Source organism: Ascaphus truei, chromosome 1 (genome assembly GCF_040206685.1).
Source record: "Ascaphus truei isolate aAscTru1 chromosome 1, aAscTru1.hap1, whole genome shotgun sequence".
In the NCBI taxonomy this organism is placed as follows: Eukaryota; Metazoa; Chordata; class Amphibia; order Anura; family Ascaphidae; genus Ascaphus; species Ascaphus truei.
The window spans coordinates 73,297,379-73,316,603 of NC_134483.1; the positions used below are offsets into that span (position 1 = coordinate 73,297,379).

The following is a 19,225-nucleotide window of genomic DNA, read 5'->3' on the forward strand; positions in this document are numbered from 1 at the left end:
TTCCAGAAAGGGGAATTGTTTTGGAGACAGAACTGGTACTGTACTTAAGTTATTTCAATCGCTTCACAACATTAGATGTAAAAATAGTGCAGGCGTTTTAAAAAGTTCCTTCTCCGAAAGAGACAGCACATAGGGGAACGTATCGGACAAACTGTAGGGCTACAACCAAAACAAAGGCTTCAATGTTCAATAATGATTTCACTTTATGTGAGGTTTTCTTATATATTTTACACCAACATAAAGAAAATGTCTGTACAGAAGTGCAAATGCATGTGAATGATATCATCACTGCCTCTTCTTTACGGAGTAATGGGGCACATTCTTTTCGATGACTGAAAACAGTGGTTTTATTTTTAAATATGTGCAGTAATATTTAGTGCTGATGTACGTATACTAAATAGCTTTCCGTTTTGAGTTGGGAGGGAATCGTTTCCCAGCTGTTGCCTTAAATCTACCCATAAATTTGCCACAGCTGTCATATCTTTTTCGTAGAAACCTAGAATAAGACAGGTTCCTCACGCATGCAAAGTATGTGCAGAATTGAGCTGTGTTGACAGGGCCATACAATAATACGATATGTGAGGTAAAAGTGAATGACAAAGATAAATAACATGGCCTACGTCAGGGATCCAAGTGGAAGTAGTTAACTATAAGATGCCATCGCCATTTTTTTTATTCCACGCTTATATATCTACAGTATATTTTGTACGATACATGGGTGTTTATTTAATATAACTAAAGGGTGGAACTGGCTTTTACTGGCTTACATTCCAACGCTTGATATTTGTATTCTAATATGAAACCGTATATATTTTCCAAAGCTCTTTCAGTCAATTACAGTTTGAAGTGATATGTTAGGCATCTTTATTAACTAAAATGATACTGGTTCCAAAGTTGGCAATACAGTACTGTTCTAGTTTAATTCACATGCACAGACATCAAATTAGGGAAACTTTCTATGCCAGGGGGGCCCTCTAGCTGTAAACAGGTTAAACCACGGCAACTCTTCTCTAGTCACTTACTGTAGCTTGTAAAGCACACAGCTTATTCACATGCATCATACTTTCCCTGACGTTTGCTAGAAGATGAGTCATGAAATTGTTTTTTGCACTCTAGGGTATCCCTTTGGTTACAAAGCAGATATTCTAAGTCCAATGATTATATTCAGGCACAGGGAACTTAAAATGTTCAGAATGCCATAAGCACATGCACAAACTCCCCTGTGATCACTTCATGGAAACAGCAGACATCTGCATCCAAGGTTATGGATTTATGAAGCAGTAGGTCATATGATGGAACCTTTACTTAACCAGTGTATTTTCCCCCATATGATGGAGTACTTTTTATGTTAACAACATACAAATAGTTAATCGGTGAAATGATAGGTCAAAGAAAGTTATATGAACGTAATACAATATAAACTGTCTAACCAATGTATTATTTACAATAATACTGAAGCTGTTTGTATAGTATTAGAATGGATTATATCTGAACTATTTTTTAAACACCCATTAGGTCTCAATCGAGTACCATTTACTCTGAAATGTCTAGCATTGTGTATTTAAACATGAATAATAATAAACACAACATCTGAATTTAGGCTGAGTAGACATATATACTGTACCTATGTTGTATAGTTCTTAGACATTAAATAAATGATCTAAAAAACAAAACTACTTCTAATATGGATCTCAGGCATCATATCAAGACAACATTTCCCAAATCAGAGAGATATAAAAGAATAGAAAGGAGCACATCAACATTTTTTTTATTATTAAATACCATCCCCATTGAAAAAAAAAAAAAAAGAAAGAAAATAGACACAATGAGCTCTTCAGATTAAAAAAATTGTAACATAAAATGAAGAGTATACATGTTATCAGAATTAACAAAATAGGAAAAACATGTGAAAAAAAAAGTGTCAGCTATGTCTATGCCTTTCAGTGTTCTCAAACATGAAATCATTGACAACTCACAAAGACCTACTTTCCAGAACGCTCTCAGGCACACGATGTACCCCAATCACTCTCTGTGTGCAAAGCCAAAATATAAGTACATATTTTCATGGTCTGCCAGACAAGATATGTCAACACCCCCAACGACCCTGGAAAATATAATGCATTTAAAATATATATTTTTTTTATTAAAGATACCAGTGAGAAGCCAGTTGGGTTCAGCCCTGCCAGGAGCCGGAACAATGAAACTACCTTGTTTTTCTTTAACAAGTAATTGTTTCCACATCTAACAGCGCAGAATTGAGATGGCTAGTTACTGCTATCTCTGCCCCCTGAGGTGTATCATCCTGTGGGTTTTTATTTATATATATATTATATATATATTATATATAGCCTATAGGGAACCATGTTAAAAATGGTTTTTGAGGCAAAAAGTGGCACTGTGTGCTCATTTGCATGTAATTTCCCAGAATCCCTTGCTGCAGTGGAAGTGCTGTATGCTGGGTGATAATGGTGAAAGGTGGGGTTGCAGACCTGCCTAAGACATGCAGATGAGCATACAGTTGTATTTGCATATATATATATATATATATATATATATATATATATATATATATATATATATATATATGTATGTACAGTGTTCGACAAACCTATACATTTGCTCGCCCCGGGCGAGTGGATTTAACCCCCGGGCGAGTAAATATTGGCACAAGCAGCACACGTTTGGTACTAGGTGGCGAGTAGATTTTTTTGTGTGGCGAGTAGATTTTTTGGTGATTTGTCAACCACTGTGTATGTATATATATATATATATATATATATATATATACACACACACACACACACACACATACAAGCCCTTAAATCTCTCAAAGGAAACAAGGAGATCATCATAAAAGCAGCAGATAAAGGGGGTGGAATGGTCATTTTACCATTTGCCTATTACAGACAAGAAATTTTATCCCAACTCAATAACGCCACTCACTACAGGAGACTTCAGGGAGATCCCACACAAGCGTACAAGCAGGAAATAGACTCCATCATCACGCTGGGACTAAACAATGCTTGGATCACGGAGGATACGGGCAAATTCCTTACCTCTGACCATCCAGTCATGCCGGTTCTATATTCCATTCCCAAGATCCCCAAGTCCAAAACACAACCACCTGGGAGACCCATTGTCTCAGCCCGCGGGTCCCTATGCCATCCTTTGTCACAACTGGTTGACTTCTATCTACAACCATTAGTTACCAGGATGACATCATACATCAGAGACACTACACATGTCATCAACAAGCTAGCAGCAGTAGCCTGGGACACTACAAACATGATCCTGGTAACCCTACATGTTGCAAGTCTCTATACGAACATCCCTCACCAGGATGGCATGGAAGCCATAAGGACACATTTGAATGATGCTGGGCACCATATAGGGACCCCCGACTGAGTTCTTAATGGTTCTCATTGAACTCATCCTGCATAAAAATTACTTTTGTTTTGAGCAGACATTATCTACAGCTGATGGACACGGCCATGGGCTCCAATATGGCACCGGCCTACGCACATGCTACATGATGCCCCCCATGCACAATCTATACTGCACTATTCACGCTATATAGATGACGTGTTCATGCTGTGGGACGGAAGTGAGGAGGACCTTCTGGAATTTGTTGCATACATCAACAACATCCCCTCAACGATACGCTTTACATGCAACCACAGCAGGACAGAGATTGTTTTCCTTGATACCACTGTTTACAAATACAATGGTAAGCTCTGTACTAGGGTACACATCAAACCAATGAACAAAAACACCCTACTACAAGCCAGTAGTCATCATTCTACACCCCTGAAAAGAGGTTTACCATTTTCACAAATGCTACGGGTAAGGAGGCTGACCAGTAACCCGTCAGATGTAGAGGACGCACTCCAGAAAATGGCCACCCGCTTTCGCGAGAGGGGCTATGGCGATGAAGAGATACAACAAGCACTAACCAAGGCCAGGCTTCCTTCTAGAGAAGAGCTCCTTACAGGGACTCAAGTCACCCAACAGGACCACATTAATGTAGTTTCTACATACTCTACGGCTTCAGGGCACATTCAGCACAGCATACGCAGTCATTGGCATCTACTAGCCAATGACAAAAAAAATTGGCAGGGATTGAAAATCCCCCCCGCTCTTCTGTTACAGGAGGGGACCGAGCCTAGGGGACTTATTGACCAGTTCAGATCCGGTAGAAAAGTACACCAATAAACCTACCTGGCTAACCAAGGCACCAGGAGTACACAAGTGCAAAGGATGTGTAAACTGTCAATTCCTAATTTTGGGTAAATTCTTTACGCACCCTCACAAGGGTTACAAGATAAATATCCCCAACTTTCTGAACGGCGAGTCGCGCTTTGTGGTGTACATTATCAAATGACCATGTGATCTGCACTATGTAGGCAAAACATCTAGAATGCTTAGAGAGAGAATAGCGGTCCATAGATCGACCATCCGAAAAGCGCTGGCGGAAACCCCTAGTCAGGATGAACTTAAACATCTCCCAGGGGCCAGACACTTTAAACTCAAGGGGCACGGCCTTGCAACGTTTAGATGCATGCCCATTGTCCAAGCCCATGTTCCTCACAGGGGTGGCAACAGACACAAACTACTTCTGCAACTTCTGGCAATCTTGAAAGGGAATTAGAGCTCACTGAGCAGGCCCTTGCTTTGACTAGTGGTGCAGATGGTGGCGCTGTTAGTGAGGAGCAGGTAGGTAGCCTAGTTGCTGTTAATGAGGAGCAGGTAGGTAGCTGGGTGACAGTTAGAAGGGGAAGCAGGGGCAATAGGGAGAGGCAGGTCATTTCTGAGCTGACACATCCCAATAGATTTGCCATGTTGAGGGAATGTTGGGGCAGAAATGGCAAGGCTGGGGGAGACTAATTCCTCTAGCAGCCAGGGGAATAGTTCCTCCAGCACAGTGGGGACTCAGGATGCTCAGATGCAAAGAAAGATTGTGGTGGTAGGGGACTCCATTATTAGGAAGGTAGATAGGGCAATCTGTTGCCGGGACCGCACGCATGAACCGAACAGTTTGTTGTCTCCCGGGTGCTCGGGTTCGGCACATTGCGGATCGGGTAGACAGATTGTTGGGGGGGGCTGGGATTGACCTGGCGGTCTTGGTACATGTTGGCACCAATGACAAAGTTAGAGAAAGATGGAGGGTCCTAAAAAATGATTACAGGGATATAGGCCAAAAGCTTAAGGCAAGGACCTCCAAGGTAGTATTTTCTGAAATACTACCAGTGCCATGCGCTACCGCAGGGAGACAGTCAGAGATCAGGGAGGTTAATGCATGGCTAAGAAAGTGGTGTAGGAAGGAGGGGTTTGGGTTTTTAGAGCACTGGGACTCCTTTTCTGAGAGGTGCCATCTATATTCTAGGGACGGATTGCACCTCAATGAAGAGGGATCTTCTGTGCTAGGGGGGAGAATGCTAAAAAGGTTGGAGGAGATTTTAAACTAGGATGGAGGGGGGAGGGGAATGAAACAGATAATGAACTAAATGGAATAGATGAGGTTTCAAGGTGGTATGGAGGTAGAATGGGGGCAAGTGCAAGTTTGACAAGCAGTGAGATACCCATAGTAAATGGAGATAATACTAGAAAACTTCTAAAGACTAAACCAAGTGGGAGCAGAAAGGAAGGAGCAGATAAGATAATAGTACAGGCTGAAAAAAAACTTAAATGCATGCTTGCTAATGCAAGAAGCCTGACAGATAAAATGGGGGAGCTTGAATTAAAAGCTACAAGGGAGCAGTATGATATCATAGGCATTACTGAAACATTGTGGGATGAAACTCATGACTGGACAGTTAATTTAGAGGGTTATTCTCTTTTTCGGAAGGATCGAACAAATAGAAGGGGAGGTGGAGTATGTCTATATGTTAAACCAGATCTAAAACCTATTATAAGGGATGATATCTATGAAGGGAATGATGAAAATGTAGAGACCTTGTGGATAGAAATTAGCAGTGGAGGTAAAAGTATAAAGAAAATGTTTGTGGGAATATGCTATAAACCACCAAATATCTGCGAGATTGAGGAAGCTAAAATACTTTTGCAAATGGAGAAGGCATCAAAACTGGGTCATGTTTGCATAATGGGGGATTTTAATTATCCAGACATAGACTGGGGCAATGAGATTAGCGTTACAACAAAAGGAAACAGGTTTTTGGGGGTGCTTAAAGATAATTATATGACCCAAATTATTGAGAAACCAACCAGGAGAGGGGAAGTTCTGGATTTGGTCATATCAAACAATGTAGAAGTAATAACAAATATTCAAGTCCTGGAACATTTGGGTAACAGTGATCATAACATGGTCTCATTTGAAATAAATTATCAAAAAACAGATTACTTGGGTTCAACAAAGACTTTAAACTTTAGAAAGGCAGATTTTAATAAACTGAGGTCTAATCTAGTAGTAATACAATGGGATGATGTTTTTGCAGGGAAAAATGTAGAAGATAAATGGGCAGTCTTTAAAACATTGTTAGAAAAGCACACATATCAGTGTATACCCTTGGGTAATAAGTATAAAAGAAATAAGTCAAAACCAATGTGGCTAAATAAACAGGTAGGGGAGGAAATGGACAAGAAGAGGAAGGCGTTTAGATTCTTTAAGTCAGAAGGGACAGAGACATCATATCAGAATTATAAGGAATGTAACAAAAATTGCAAAAGGGCAATTAAATTAGCAAAAATGGATAATGAAAAAAGGATTGCAATAGAAAGTAAGGTCAACCCTAAAAAGTTCTTTAAGTACCTTAATAACAAAAAAATGAGAAAAGAAAATATAGGACCCTTTCAGTGTGAGATGGGTAGGCAGATTATTGGAGATAAGGAAAAAGCAGAGGTATTCAACAAATTCTTTGCCTCTGTGTTTACCAGGGAAGAATCAAGTTCAATAGTTGCGCCACAGGAGGAAGTTACAACCTCCATATTAATGACCAATTGGTTAACTGAGGAAGAAGTTCATAAGTGACTTGAAAAAATTAAAGTAAATAAGGCACCTGGCCCCGATGGCATACATCCAAGAGTTCTCAAGGAGTTAAGCTCAGTAATAGCAAAACCATTATATTTAATATTCAAGGACTCCATTTCCACAGGCTCAGTACCACAAGATTGGCGTAAAGCAAATGTGGTGCCTATATTTAAAAAGGGAGCTAGATCACACCCGGGGAATTACAGACCTGTAAGCCTGACTTCAATAGTAGGGAAACTACTTGAAGGTTTAATACGGGATAATATTCAGGAATACCTAATGGAAAATAAAATTATTAGTAATAGTCAGCATGGATTTATGAAGGATAGATCTTGCCAAACTAACCTTATTTGTTTCTTTGAGGAGGTAAGTAGGAATTTAGACAAGGGTAATGCAGTTGATGTGGTCTACTTAGATTTTGCAAAGGCTTTTGATACGGTTTCACACAAGAGGTTGGTGTACAAAATAAAGAAAATTGGACTCGGTAATAATATATGCACCTGGATTGAAAACTGGTTAAAGGACAGACAACAGAGGGTTGTCATAAATGGAACTTTTTCAGGTTGGGCTAAAGTAGTGAGTGGAGTACCTCAAGGATCGGTACTGGGACCCCTGCTTTTTTACTTGTTTATTAATGACCTTGAGGTTGGGATCGAGAGCAAAGTCTCCATCTTTGCTGATGATACTAAATTGTGTAAGGTAATAGAATCAGAGCAGGATGTAATTTCTCTTCAGAAGGACTTGGAGAGACTGGAAACGTGGGCAGGTAAATGGCAAATGAGGTTTAATACAGATAAATGTAAGGTTATGCATTTGGGATGCAAGAATAAAAAGGCGACTTACAAATTAAATGGAGATATATTGGGGGAATCCTTGATGGAGAAGGATTTAGGAGTGCTTGTAGACAGCAGGCTTAGCAATAGTGCCAAGTGTCATGCAGTAGCTGCAAAGGCAAACAAGATCTTATCTTGCATCAAACGGGCAATGGATGGAAGGGAAGTAAACATAATTATGCCCCTTTTCAAAGCATTAGTAAGACCACACCTTGAATATGAAGTACAATTTTGGGCACCAATCCTAAGAAAAGACATTATGGAACTAGAGAGAGTGCAGAGAAGAGCCACCAAATTAATAAAGGGGATGGACATTCTAACTTATGAGGAGAGGCTAGCTAAATTAGATTTATTTACATTACAAAAGAGGCGTCTAAGAGGGGATATGATAACTATATACAAATATATTCAGGGACAATACAAGGAGCTTTCAAAAGAACTATTCATCCCACGGGCAGTACAAAGGACTCGGGGCCGTCCGTTAAGGTTGGAGGAAAGGAAATTTTACCAGCAACAAAGGAAAGGGTTCCTTACAGTAAGGGCAGTTAAAATGTGGAATTCATTACCCATGGAGACTGTGATGGCAGATACAATAGATTTGTTCAAAAAAAGGTTGGACATCTTTTTAGATGAGAAAGGTATACAGGGATATACCAAATAAGTATACATGGGAAGGATGTTGATCCAGGGATTAATCCGATTGCCAATTCTTGGAGTCAGGAAGGAATTAATTTTTCCCCTTAATGGGGTTTTTTGTTTGCCTTCCTCTGGATCAATAAGTAAATATAGATATAGAATAAAGTATCTGTTGTCTAAATTTAGCATAGGTTGAACTTGATGGACGTACGTCTTTTTTCAACCTCATCTACTATGTAACTATATGTAATTGGAGGCCAAGATGATATATAAACTGGACACCATCACTCCAAGGGGTCTTAATGAAGACCTTAACCTTGGGTGTTTCCTGTGATGCTGCTTATCTTATTCTGTTACTTTTTGCTCTTTCTCCATGTGAACTATGGTTTTACATATGATCTATGTCTGTTGGCTGTATATCTCCGGGCCCATCCCCCCACCCCCCCCATCCCCCAATCCGATTATGTGCTTTCCCCATGTTTTTGCACTTTGCACTACCTCACTGTGTGGGTGATTTTGTACACGTGATCATCCTTTGGTCCACTGGTTCTTAGTTTCTCAGACACCATGCTAAGGTCATTGTCCTTGTAACTTTATTGTATTGGGACTATAGTGTTCTGGTGCCTTTATGGCATGCTCTGGTCTTGGTAGTTAGTAGATTGCTGAATACATTAGGATCCACTATCATAGAGTTAAACTGATAACAATCTCCTAACAGGTATAATCTAAGGGCTATAGCCTCTCAGCTTTGAGTACCCCCACACACAGCTGCAGAGGCTCTCTGAGTTAGGAACATACTTGTCATACAATCAGTGCACTGACCTGGATTTTCACACATTTGTTTAATTAATTATTTAATTAAATGATTGATGGGTGTGTCTGGCACTTGGGTGAGGGTTTATAAGGGTTTCACTGTCATTGCACACCCCCTTGAGAAAGATCCCTTGAAGAGGATCGAAACGTTGGAATTTGTGTCAACACTCTGAATACAGTTTATTTGGACTTTACCTGGTGAGTGCTGTCTTTTTTTTATCACCTTGCTGTTGATTACATGCATTATTCATCTTTATAGGCCAAGCACCGCTCTTATACCTATATTCCTAGGAGTTCCAGTGACCTCTTTTGGAGATATATATATATATATATATATATATATATATATATATATACACACACACGCACGCACACACTGCCTATTTGGGATTGGAAAGACACCTTTCAATTTTTTTTGATATATGCTATAATTGGTATTCATATATATACAGTTATACCCTCAGACTCAAAGTCCAAATTATAAAAAGGTTTTTTTTTTTTTTTTTTTCATAAATAATTAAGACAAGTAAAATCTATCCTGAAATTAAAAAGTTGGAGTAGTATTTTTCCTAATTCTTATAAATGGAACTGGTAATGTATCGATGTATCGGGTATGGAAAAACATTAGTTAGTTAAAAAGTAACAAAATCCTCCAACGTAGAGAAATTATAAAAAGACAGTTATATGCATATTGGCGTCTCAGACACATTCCCAAACCTGCCTTACCCCCATTATCACACAGCATACAGGGTTTGCACTCCAGCCATGGATTGTGGGTAAAGACATGCAAATGAGAACTAATTTGTGCCCCTTTTCTACTTATCATACATTTTTGTGTATATGGTATGTAACCACAACACAAGGCCAGCAACCATTCTCACACTGAGACAACAGTCAAAACAGTTAGGGTTGCTTCCCACGCACTTTGTTGACCCTGGCTTTGCTTTAAAATATGTATATAATAGCAGGCATAAGCTTACAGGGATCCATGTTAAAGTGAATAAGAAGCTAAAAGTGGCATAATGTCATTACCTAGAATCTCTGTCTGCAATGGGAACATTGTATGCTGTGTGATCATGGGGTAAGGTTTGGGGACCAGTCTGAGACGTGTGAATGTGCTCAGAAGTGTTATTTATTATTATTAGCAATACAATAAGTTGCAGTACACTACAGAAAACAGTAACACACAAAACACAGGTTGCATTACTCTTTTATATCAGTATATGCTAATCTGGTAATATTTTTGTTATACCTGTTTCAATTAGCTTTGCAACTCCCTTTATAATGCACAGAGATAAGAATAGTACATTAAAATTTAATTTAAAGAGCAGCGTAACACAGAGCATTTTACTCATTCGGTGCTGGAAGGGTCAGCAACGTATTGCATTGATATCTGTAAAATGTCTCATTTATCCTTTTTTATTTTACTTTTATTTCTCACATGACTATTGGCACAAGTTAGAGATTTGCAGAAGTGGAACTTATTGGACCGAGCTTGAAAATGAAGGTTTTGAGACAGGGTCTCCCTAAGTGAAATAGAATTCTTATTACCACTTACTTGTGTTGATAAGAAACTGGTTGGAAACTCCAGGATGGTCAACATCATGTATTGCACTGGCAAAGATTGCAGCAAGAATTTCCAGATCAGTGAAGACTGCCTATATGACAGAGAACACAAAAGCCCTGTTATTAAAAACTGCATTTGAAACTATTCATTTTTGATAAGAAATAAAAGAACACAGTATCCCATTTCAGCCTTAAAATGGCCCAAACAGCTTTGGTGGATATAGAATAAAGCTGTATGGGCCAGATACACAGAGCTCCATTAAATCAGAGTAAATAACGTGACGTTACATAAATAGGTAAAGGAAGTTATTTTGCCTGAGTTTAACTGGCATATCCACAAAGCTAAATATATGCAAAAACATTGGCCATTTGTTATCTCGCTTAACTTCGCAATGCCTTGTATTAGCTTCAAATAACATGGCGTTAAACCTCTCCTACCCAAAGGCCGGTGTTACTTCGAGCAGGTCCCTGAATAGGTGTTTCATTCAAGTTAAAAAATGAGAAGACAGGAGAGGAAAAGAACCCGGTAAATAACAATATGATAGTTAAATCATACCTAACTGTGATCTTACACTTCTCCATTCCCTGTAAAAGAGCTATTTCAGGGTCTGGATGTGAGTAACGCCCCCTTCAGTTATAATCTAAATGTAACGTTAAATCTCTGCGGTAACTATAACAGAGGGCGGGGGATATGTGTTGTTAGAGGGAACACCTCTTTTGCATATTATTAGCACCAACTTCTGTTACAGTAACGCAAGTGCTGGTTACGGCTGAAAACATCACTTACTGCAGCGTTGGTGAGCTTTGAAGATCCCCGTTAGCACTTAACGATACGTTAACTGAACATAACGTATCAAGTCAATAACGGTGCTTTGTGGACCTGGGACTAAGAGTCTCTACCCCTAATGATGCTCTTTTTTTGAGTCGGTGAATTATTTTGTTTGAAATTTGATATGAAATATTATGGGTCTGGTCCAATAATTCCTCAAATTGTGATCAGTAGCTGGAAGATACGGCTCAATTTTGTGCTCTACTGAAGGAGAGACATGAAGAACAGGATGTAGGCATTTTGTGATCAGCATTGTGAACACAAAATCTCTGCTAAAATAGGTGCAGAATAAGCTAAAAGACATGCATTTTTAGTAGGTAATTTAAATATGTTGCTAACCACAATGCCGTATAGCACTATTCTAACATCAGGAATATTTATATATATAAATATGCTTCTAAGCTGCAATCTGTAATAAAAAATGTTATGTTATTTTTTATTTTCTCATGGTTTTGCTAACAAAACAAAGTGCTACAGTATGACATATAGCAACATCTTTGTGGCACACAGTAAATAACGCAGACATTGCATAATACCCATGAAATGTGAACAAACCTGTCACTCTAGTCACCATGCCTACTGTTGATGTCACCAATTTATTGATACAAAAAATGTACTACAACAAAAAGAACAGTTGTGGCTAAAATGACAGATAGTCTTATTGTCATTGATCTCACCGTTCCCCATAGATATTGCACTGAAACGAAACACTGTCTGCATGGCAAACCAGCAGGGCATATACTACATTGTAGTGCATCATACTAGCAATCAAACTATCTAACTTAATGACAAATGGGATCTTTACTAAGTCACAGCATGTGCTATGAAAACGTTTTACACATTGCATAATGACTTGAAACATTGACTTGATCATATTCAGAAAAATATGTATGTACATTTGTATTTATATAGTGCAAACCATGTAGCACTCTACAGAAATACTATGATACATGATACAAAAATAAAATAGGCGTACATCTTAGGGCACAGTATTATATAGCTTGTCTAAAAAGAGATCATAACCCACCTAGCATGGGTAGTGTAATGTAACCAAAAACCTATTTTAATTGAAGTTGGTTCACGCCTTGTATATTTGAATGGTTATACATTAATTCACTGGAATTTGAATAAGATGAATCAAGAATGTAGGGGCCATGTACTGCAAATAAACACAGTGCACGGATCAGTAGTGTGCTGCAGCTTCCATGAGCTCTGGGTGGGGTTTATAATACTGTAGTCCTTACCTCTAAAGCTGGGGTCGATAGCAGCACGTGGGTAGACTGTGCAACATCCGCTGCATGTATGTTATTATGATAAGCCACATCAGCATGGTAATGATCCTCTAGAGTCATTAAGTACGTAACTAAAGTCTCCACTGGAATTTTAAATGTCTTCAATAGATCTCGTTCCTGTGGGAAACCATACAAAGAAAACATTGTACTGAATATAATGATCTTCGACCGACATGTTAAAAAAATTATATATATATATATATATATATATATATATATATATATATATATATATATATATATATTGAAACAAAAAAGAAGAAAAACACAGGCGCAAAATAATGGTATATAGCTAATATAAATTGAATTGTGTAATTGTGTGTAACCCCCCCTCCTAAAGGCTTACTAGCAGTGTTAGTGTCGGCTAGGCCTGCCCTGGGTTGCTATGGGAATCCACGTTATGCAGGGGTATTTAAGGAGGAGAGACGGTTCTGGAAGGGCAGGTTCCAGGAGGACATGAGGAAAGGAGCCTCGGGAAGAGAAGACACCTATGTTCTTATGTTCTAGACAAGGACAGTACCTTGTCAGTTAGGATCCCTAGAGAAAACTAAGGGTGTCCAAGATAAGTGCTAAGTATGAAACGGCATGCGACAGAGGGGCCTCAGTAATGAGAAGTTCTGGATACAGGCTGCAGTGGAAATGGCAGTAATAATAATGGCTAAAGGTATTAGGTTACGTATACAGGACCCGCTAGGGTCCCCAATGGACCTTGTATTACCGAAATAATGAGGAAAGAGGTTCCACAGCAAGTAGATGGAGGGGCCCGGGTTTTATCACAGTAAAGGAACAAGCTATGTACCTTCATTCAAGTGTTAAGCAAGGGCACTGACTGAAGAACAGTATTCCGGTTTGTCTGATGTAAAAAGCAGTACAACATGTAAATATATTGATGAACAGTCCCGGTGTTTGGGGACACGAATAAATGACATTTGTGATATGAAAGTTCCTAGCGCCCATTATCATTCAACCTTGCTACTTCATCGTCCAGCCGCCTAAATTCCAGTACCCTGAGTCAAGGTAAACCATGCAGAGTAGCCATACACACACCCCACCGATATAACCTCCCAAGGAAACCGGGCATGGAGGGTTACAAATATATATATCTATAGCTCTGTTTTCTGTTTTTGCCTCTACACCCAGGGTGGGTATAGACGACTTCCATGAAAATGTGTCTCCATTGTTTGCGGTCTTGGGCTAAAGTTGTTAGGTGGTATAACCAGTTTTCATTAAATGTTCTTCGGCTAAGGTTGAAAGGGCGCATAGCCAGGTCCTCAGCTTTTCGCTTAAAGTATCTCAATCTTGTAAGCCTAACGCCCCTCTTCGGTCGTTTCCATGTCAGCCCAGGTTCAGCCATTATGGTTATTTTTGGAATTCTATGTGTCGGCATCCGCAATGTGTGGCCTAACCAACGGAAACGGAAACGTTGCATTTTCGTTGAATTTCAGCATTGGACGTCCTATCAGTATATTTGGTTTTTGTTAGTCGGTGCAGGCACCGATTTTGGAATAAGTCCAGTTTATGTTGGTTTGTCACCTTTACCGGCCAGGTTTCAAAACCGTATAATAAAGTCGGTAGAATAACAGCTTTGTAAATGCAGACTTTTGTCTTTAAGCATATGACTTTACGGGCCCACAGTTTCTGAAGTGAGCCCCACGCAAATGTAGCTTACAAATATATATATATATATTCACACATATTTATTTTAAAATGTTATAGGCACTCCATATTGAAGTGCACATCTAGTCACACGTACAAAAAAGGTTTAGGAAGACCAGCACTGCTCAAAAAATAGCAACAATATTTATTAGTGTCGATCATCGTTTCGGCCCCAAAGTGACTTTTATCAAGATATCGGCCCAAAACAAAGGTGTTTATAAGGACATCTCATGCCGACATGTTCATGAAGGTCCCGTTGGAAATATACTTTTCTGAGCAATACATACATACATCTTATACATATATATAGCGTACAAAGCCTAACCTGAAAAATAGTGTGTATGACGACTGTTAGAGGACGGTTTCCAGAATGCTCTGCTACTTTAAAAACATTAAGGCCCCATCTGTTCACATCATCAAGTTCCTACAGGGAGAAAAACAAGAAGTGCAATGAGTTCTGCAAATTGAGGGCCACAGAAGCCAGCGGATTAGCCAGAGGTTATTACAAATTTTAATCCACTCTAGGACTTAATATCCAGTATTCAAACAAATAGTGCAACATTACGGATTATAATTCTAATTATGAAGAAACAAGACTGGATGAACTATTCCTTTGGTGTATAGCATGCAGTCTGGAAAGTTCCTATTCTTATACTGCTACCTTACTTGAGATTTCCAAAATATAATATTTCAAGACACATATGGTGTGTGGGTGGATGCCATGAATTAATTACCACACTGCATACACAGAAAGCTGCTGATCACAAAAATATTATAAAAATAGACACAAATGCGCAAAACTGAAAAATGCTAAGACACATTTAGATAACTTTTGTCTGAAATCTCACTTGAGTGGATGACTATGTGTTGCGTGACATCACAGGTGTTTGTGAGCAGAAACTGCCATGTCCGAGCTGATATAAACGTAATCTAAGAATACGATGTAAAATGTATGCCGCTAAAATAAAAAAAGGACTAACACCAGTTTGATCAGTCAGATGAATAAATTGCCCACAAAATACATATCTTTTTCAGCACCTTCTTTGGCCAAATGTAATACAGGCATACCCCGCATTAACATACGCAATGTGTCCAGAGCATGTATGTAAAGTGAAAATGTACTTAAAGTGAAGCACTAACTTTTTTTCCACTTATCGATGCATGTACTGTACTGCAAACGTCATACACGTGCATAACTGATGTAAATAACGCATGTGTAACAGGCTCTATACTCTCCCCGCTTGCGCACAGCTTCGGTACAGGTAGGGAGCCGGTATTGCTGTTCATGACGTGCTGACAGACGCATGCGTGAGCTGCCGTTAGCCTATTGGGCGATATGTCCTTACTCGCGAGTGTACTTAAAGTGAGTGTCCTTAAACCGGGGTACTGTGTGCCTGTACAGCTTGCCTGCTCTGTACCAATAAGAATTTTGAACAATAAAAGAGGCTCAGTCTAGTTACAATGGCTGAAGGCCCACAAGTCCCACCTATATACTACTGCTTACAGCATTTCTGTTTCCAAGATTAGACAAAATAGCAACAAATACAGAAACCATATACACAACTTGGACAAACAGAGGGCAGGGTGGGTCTCATCGGTAAATGATACACACCAACATATGCTGATTGCTGTTGGCTTTGCTCGCTCACATACATACGTAAGTGGGTTCCTTACCTTGGCTAGAGAATCCTCATGTTCAGTTTTGACTCCAAACCTGGGGATATTTGAATTTGTTAAGCTAGAGCTGTGCATTAGTTTTTTCACCCCACTGATCTGGGACATGGGTCTCTTTTTTTTCTCTTTCTCTTTCTCCTTCTGGGCCTGTGAAGGCATTTCCACTTCATGTTGTTTATCTAAATAACAAACATATACATGTCACACTATATAAAAAAAAAAAAAATGGCAATATTATATCCCACTGCCCCAGAATATAGGTGAAAGGGTTAAAAAAAAAATCGCACAAACACTATCCTGCAGACTAGAAACCAGGGAAATCATTATTTTCAGTCTTTTGGGGGTTTTGTTAGGGCACAAATATATTCAAACAAGTTGCCATAAAGACAAGGTTGTCAGTTCACTGATACTCTTCACCAGCACAAGATAAAGAGAAGCTTTCTCGACTGCAACAAACAAGAGAATCTTTGCCACAGTGTGTGCCGTGATGTTTATGTTTTTAGGCATATGCACAACGTTTAAATAAATGAAATGGGAAAATCCTAAGTACAACCGGCAGGTGAACTCAAGCAAAAAGTAAGAAACGGTCGGAAAGATTTCACATCGACCAGAACACCCTGTGGGATTTCCCAATGCTTAGCTAAAAAGATTATATTCTCATTGCAAACTACGCAACAATAGGGTATTATTTATCAATGTCAGGCCAGTTGCAAAAAGGAAGCAAAACTGTAGCAAAAGAAAATGCATCACATTCATCCAAGATAAAATTGCTTTTAATGGAAAAAATATTGGTCTTTCTAGTGCAGTGTTTGACACAAGTTTTGTAGCCTGGAAATGCTGCCAACCCCATAATGTTTCCTCAGACACTTTGAAAGGCTGCTATTGACTTTGATGTAAAAGGATTTGCATACTGTAAGTGGCGGGATTTCCCAGGTTAGCAGGTTGTTGCTAGGGTTACCAAATATTTTTCACAGTTTATTTCACCGCCTGCCTTTACCAAGCAGTTCTTTTATTTGGGAATATATATTTTCAGAGCGTCCACCAAACAGAATGACTTGCTCAGTCACACAAGTGAGAATAACAGTCATAATAATTGTGTTTTCTTGTAGCGTCAATTTTACGACCATGGCTAAAACTGGAGACCATATATACTACTGTACATGGTTAAAACTTCAGACCATATTTCTCTCTCATAACGTATATCTTTGCCGGAGCTATTGTTATTACGATTATGTTTCAGTTTGTTTCCCATTGCCGTTGTCAGTCTAAAGACAATTTAGGGATTGCTGCATTTTATTGCTCAGCACGATAAAAACATCTCCTTTGAGTGACGGGAGAAATAAAGCAATCTTATTGCCTTCGCCTTGAGGGTTCTAGTTACATATCAGTGATTTCCAGGCGGATAGTGCAGGGGGATTCCAAGACATCCCATCCCCAATGCTGCTGAGTAGATGAAAGTATTCTCCCAGACGTGAGATGTTCAGATGTTGCCATAGTCATATTTATCACGCTTCCCGTTCAAGCAGGAAATGCCAACGTACCGCTGTTACCTGCACATGTAGGACTCCCACTGAGCCCATGAAAGCATTTTCCCTCTTCTAAAAAAAGAAAATGTTTTGGAAATGTATTCCAAGGCGTTCTTACCCTTCCTACTGCAGAAATGCTGCTGTGAAATTATACATTAGCATAATAATCTTTAAGTGCCAAGTGATATATTAGCTGTCTCCGGCACATATTACATCCGTTGCCTTTATCTCCTCTCCACAGTGAATAATGCCAAAATGGAGAACCAATTGCCTTCTTACTGCAGCATACTGTATGCCTCTCGTGTGGGGATATTATAAGGAAGGCAGATCCTTAACTGCACTAGTGCTGGAGAGACCTGCAATACATTACTCTAAGTGCGCTGCATGCTGCTCCAGCAATGAAATGGTTAGTGCATGACGCTGATCCATAATGCACTGCAAATGTATGCTGAGCAACCCACATACACGTAGATGCAAAAGGGATTGCAGAGTCCAATTAAGCAAAATAAGAGAGCTTTAAGCTATTTTGAACACAAATCGCCATGTGTCCGCGTCTGAATACCTCACAGTTCAGCTTATGTAACGTAGTGACATACAAAAGCCAGGGATAAACGGACAGGCTTGCTTTAATCTCCATGCCGTCATGTGAACACAAAGAAGAAGACAGAAGGGAGCATGCTGGTCTTACCTAAAAATGTGTTTGAAATATATTCGGAGACCTGGTTGCCGGACCGGCTCATTTCAGATAAGTGGGTAAGCTCCCGGTTGAGCATTCTCTTGAACTGTAAAAAGAATATATAATTACAAAATAAATAAAGATACGTACTGTATGGTAAAGCATGACATTTATAACTGTGTCCTAAAATGCAAACATTTATATCTACAGCATGGTGGAGAACATCTAATATTTCTTTAACAGGAGAGGAACATAGCTGTGTGCAAAAACACAACCAAGCTCTCCGGAGCTGAACCCCATTAATTTCAGCTCCGGGGACCCTCTGCTTCCTGAGATAAAGACCCCCTAAGGGGTGCCGGTATTTTAGCAACGTTGAAAGCTTCTGCGTCACGTGGGCAAATAGGAAGCCGAACCCGATGACATCATGGCTTCCTATTGGCCCGCAGGGCGCGGCAACTTTGAAACGTCGCCATTATGTGAACCCTGCCAGCTGAGGGGAACTGCTACCGGCACCCCCTACGGCGGTATCTCTAGAAGAAAGGGGTCCCCGGAGCTTAAATTAATAGGGTTCAGGTCCAGAGACCCCCTGCTTCAATCCAATGAGGAAAAAATTACAATTCACACAAAAACAATCGCCAGCTTCAATTGCCTCTTTAATGTAGAGATCCATTTTAAATGGCTCACATAACAGCCCCTATGCAATATGTTGTGAAGCAGTCTTCCCCTTGCTTTGGAAGAT

At 39.5% G+C, this 19,225-nt stretch overlaps 1 protein-coding gene across 9 annotated transcripts in view; it reads right to left on the reverse strand.

Annotated features, from left to right (window-relative positions):
* The window catches only part of PDE4D (phosphodiesterase 4D), a 1,562,913-nt gene that overhangs the window by 15,174 nt on the left and 1,528,514 nt on the right, over nt 1–19,225 (reverse strand). For all 9 annotated transcript variants that reach the window (XM_075589581.1, XM_075589589.1, XM_075589616.1 and 6 more), the window contains 5 exons: nt 18,499–18,592; nt 16,285–16,463; nt 14,936–15,034; nt 12,907–13,071; nt 10,826–10,925 (listed from right to left, as the gene is read on the reverse strand). In XM_075589581.1, the coding sequence (XP_075445696.1) occupies nt 10,826–10,925; nt 12,907–13,071; nt 14,936–15,034; nt 16,285–16,463; nt 18,499–18,592 (637 nt within the window). The remainder of the gene's footprint in view (nt 1–10,825; nt 10,926–12,906; nt 13,072–14,935; nt 15,035–16,284; nt 16,464–18,498; nt 18,593–19,225) is intronic.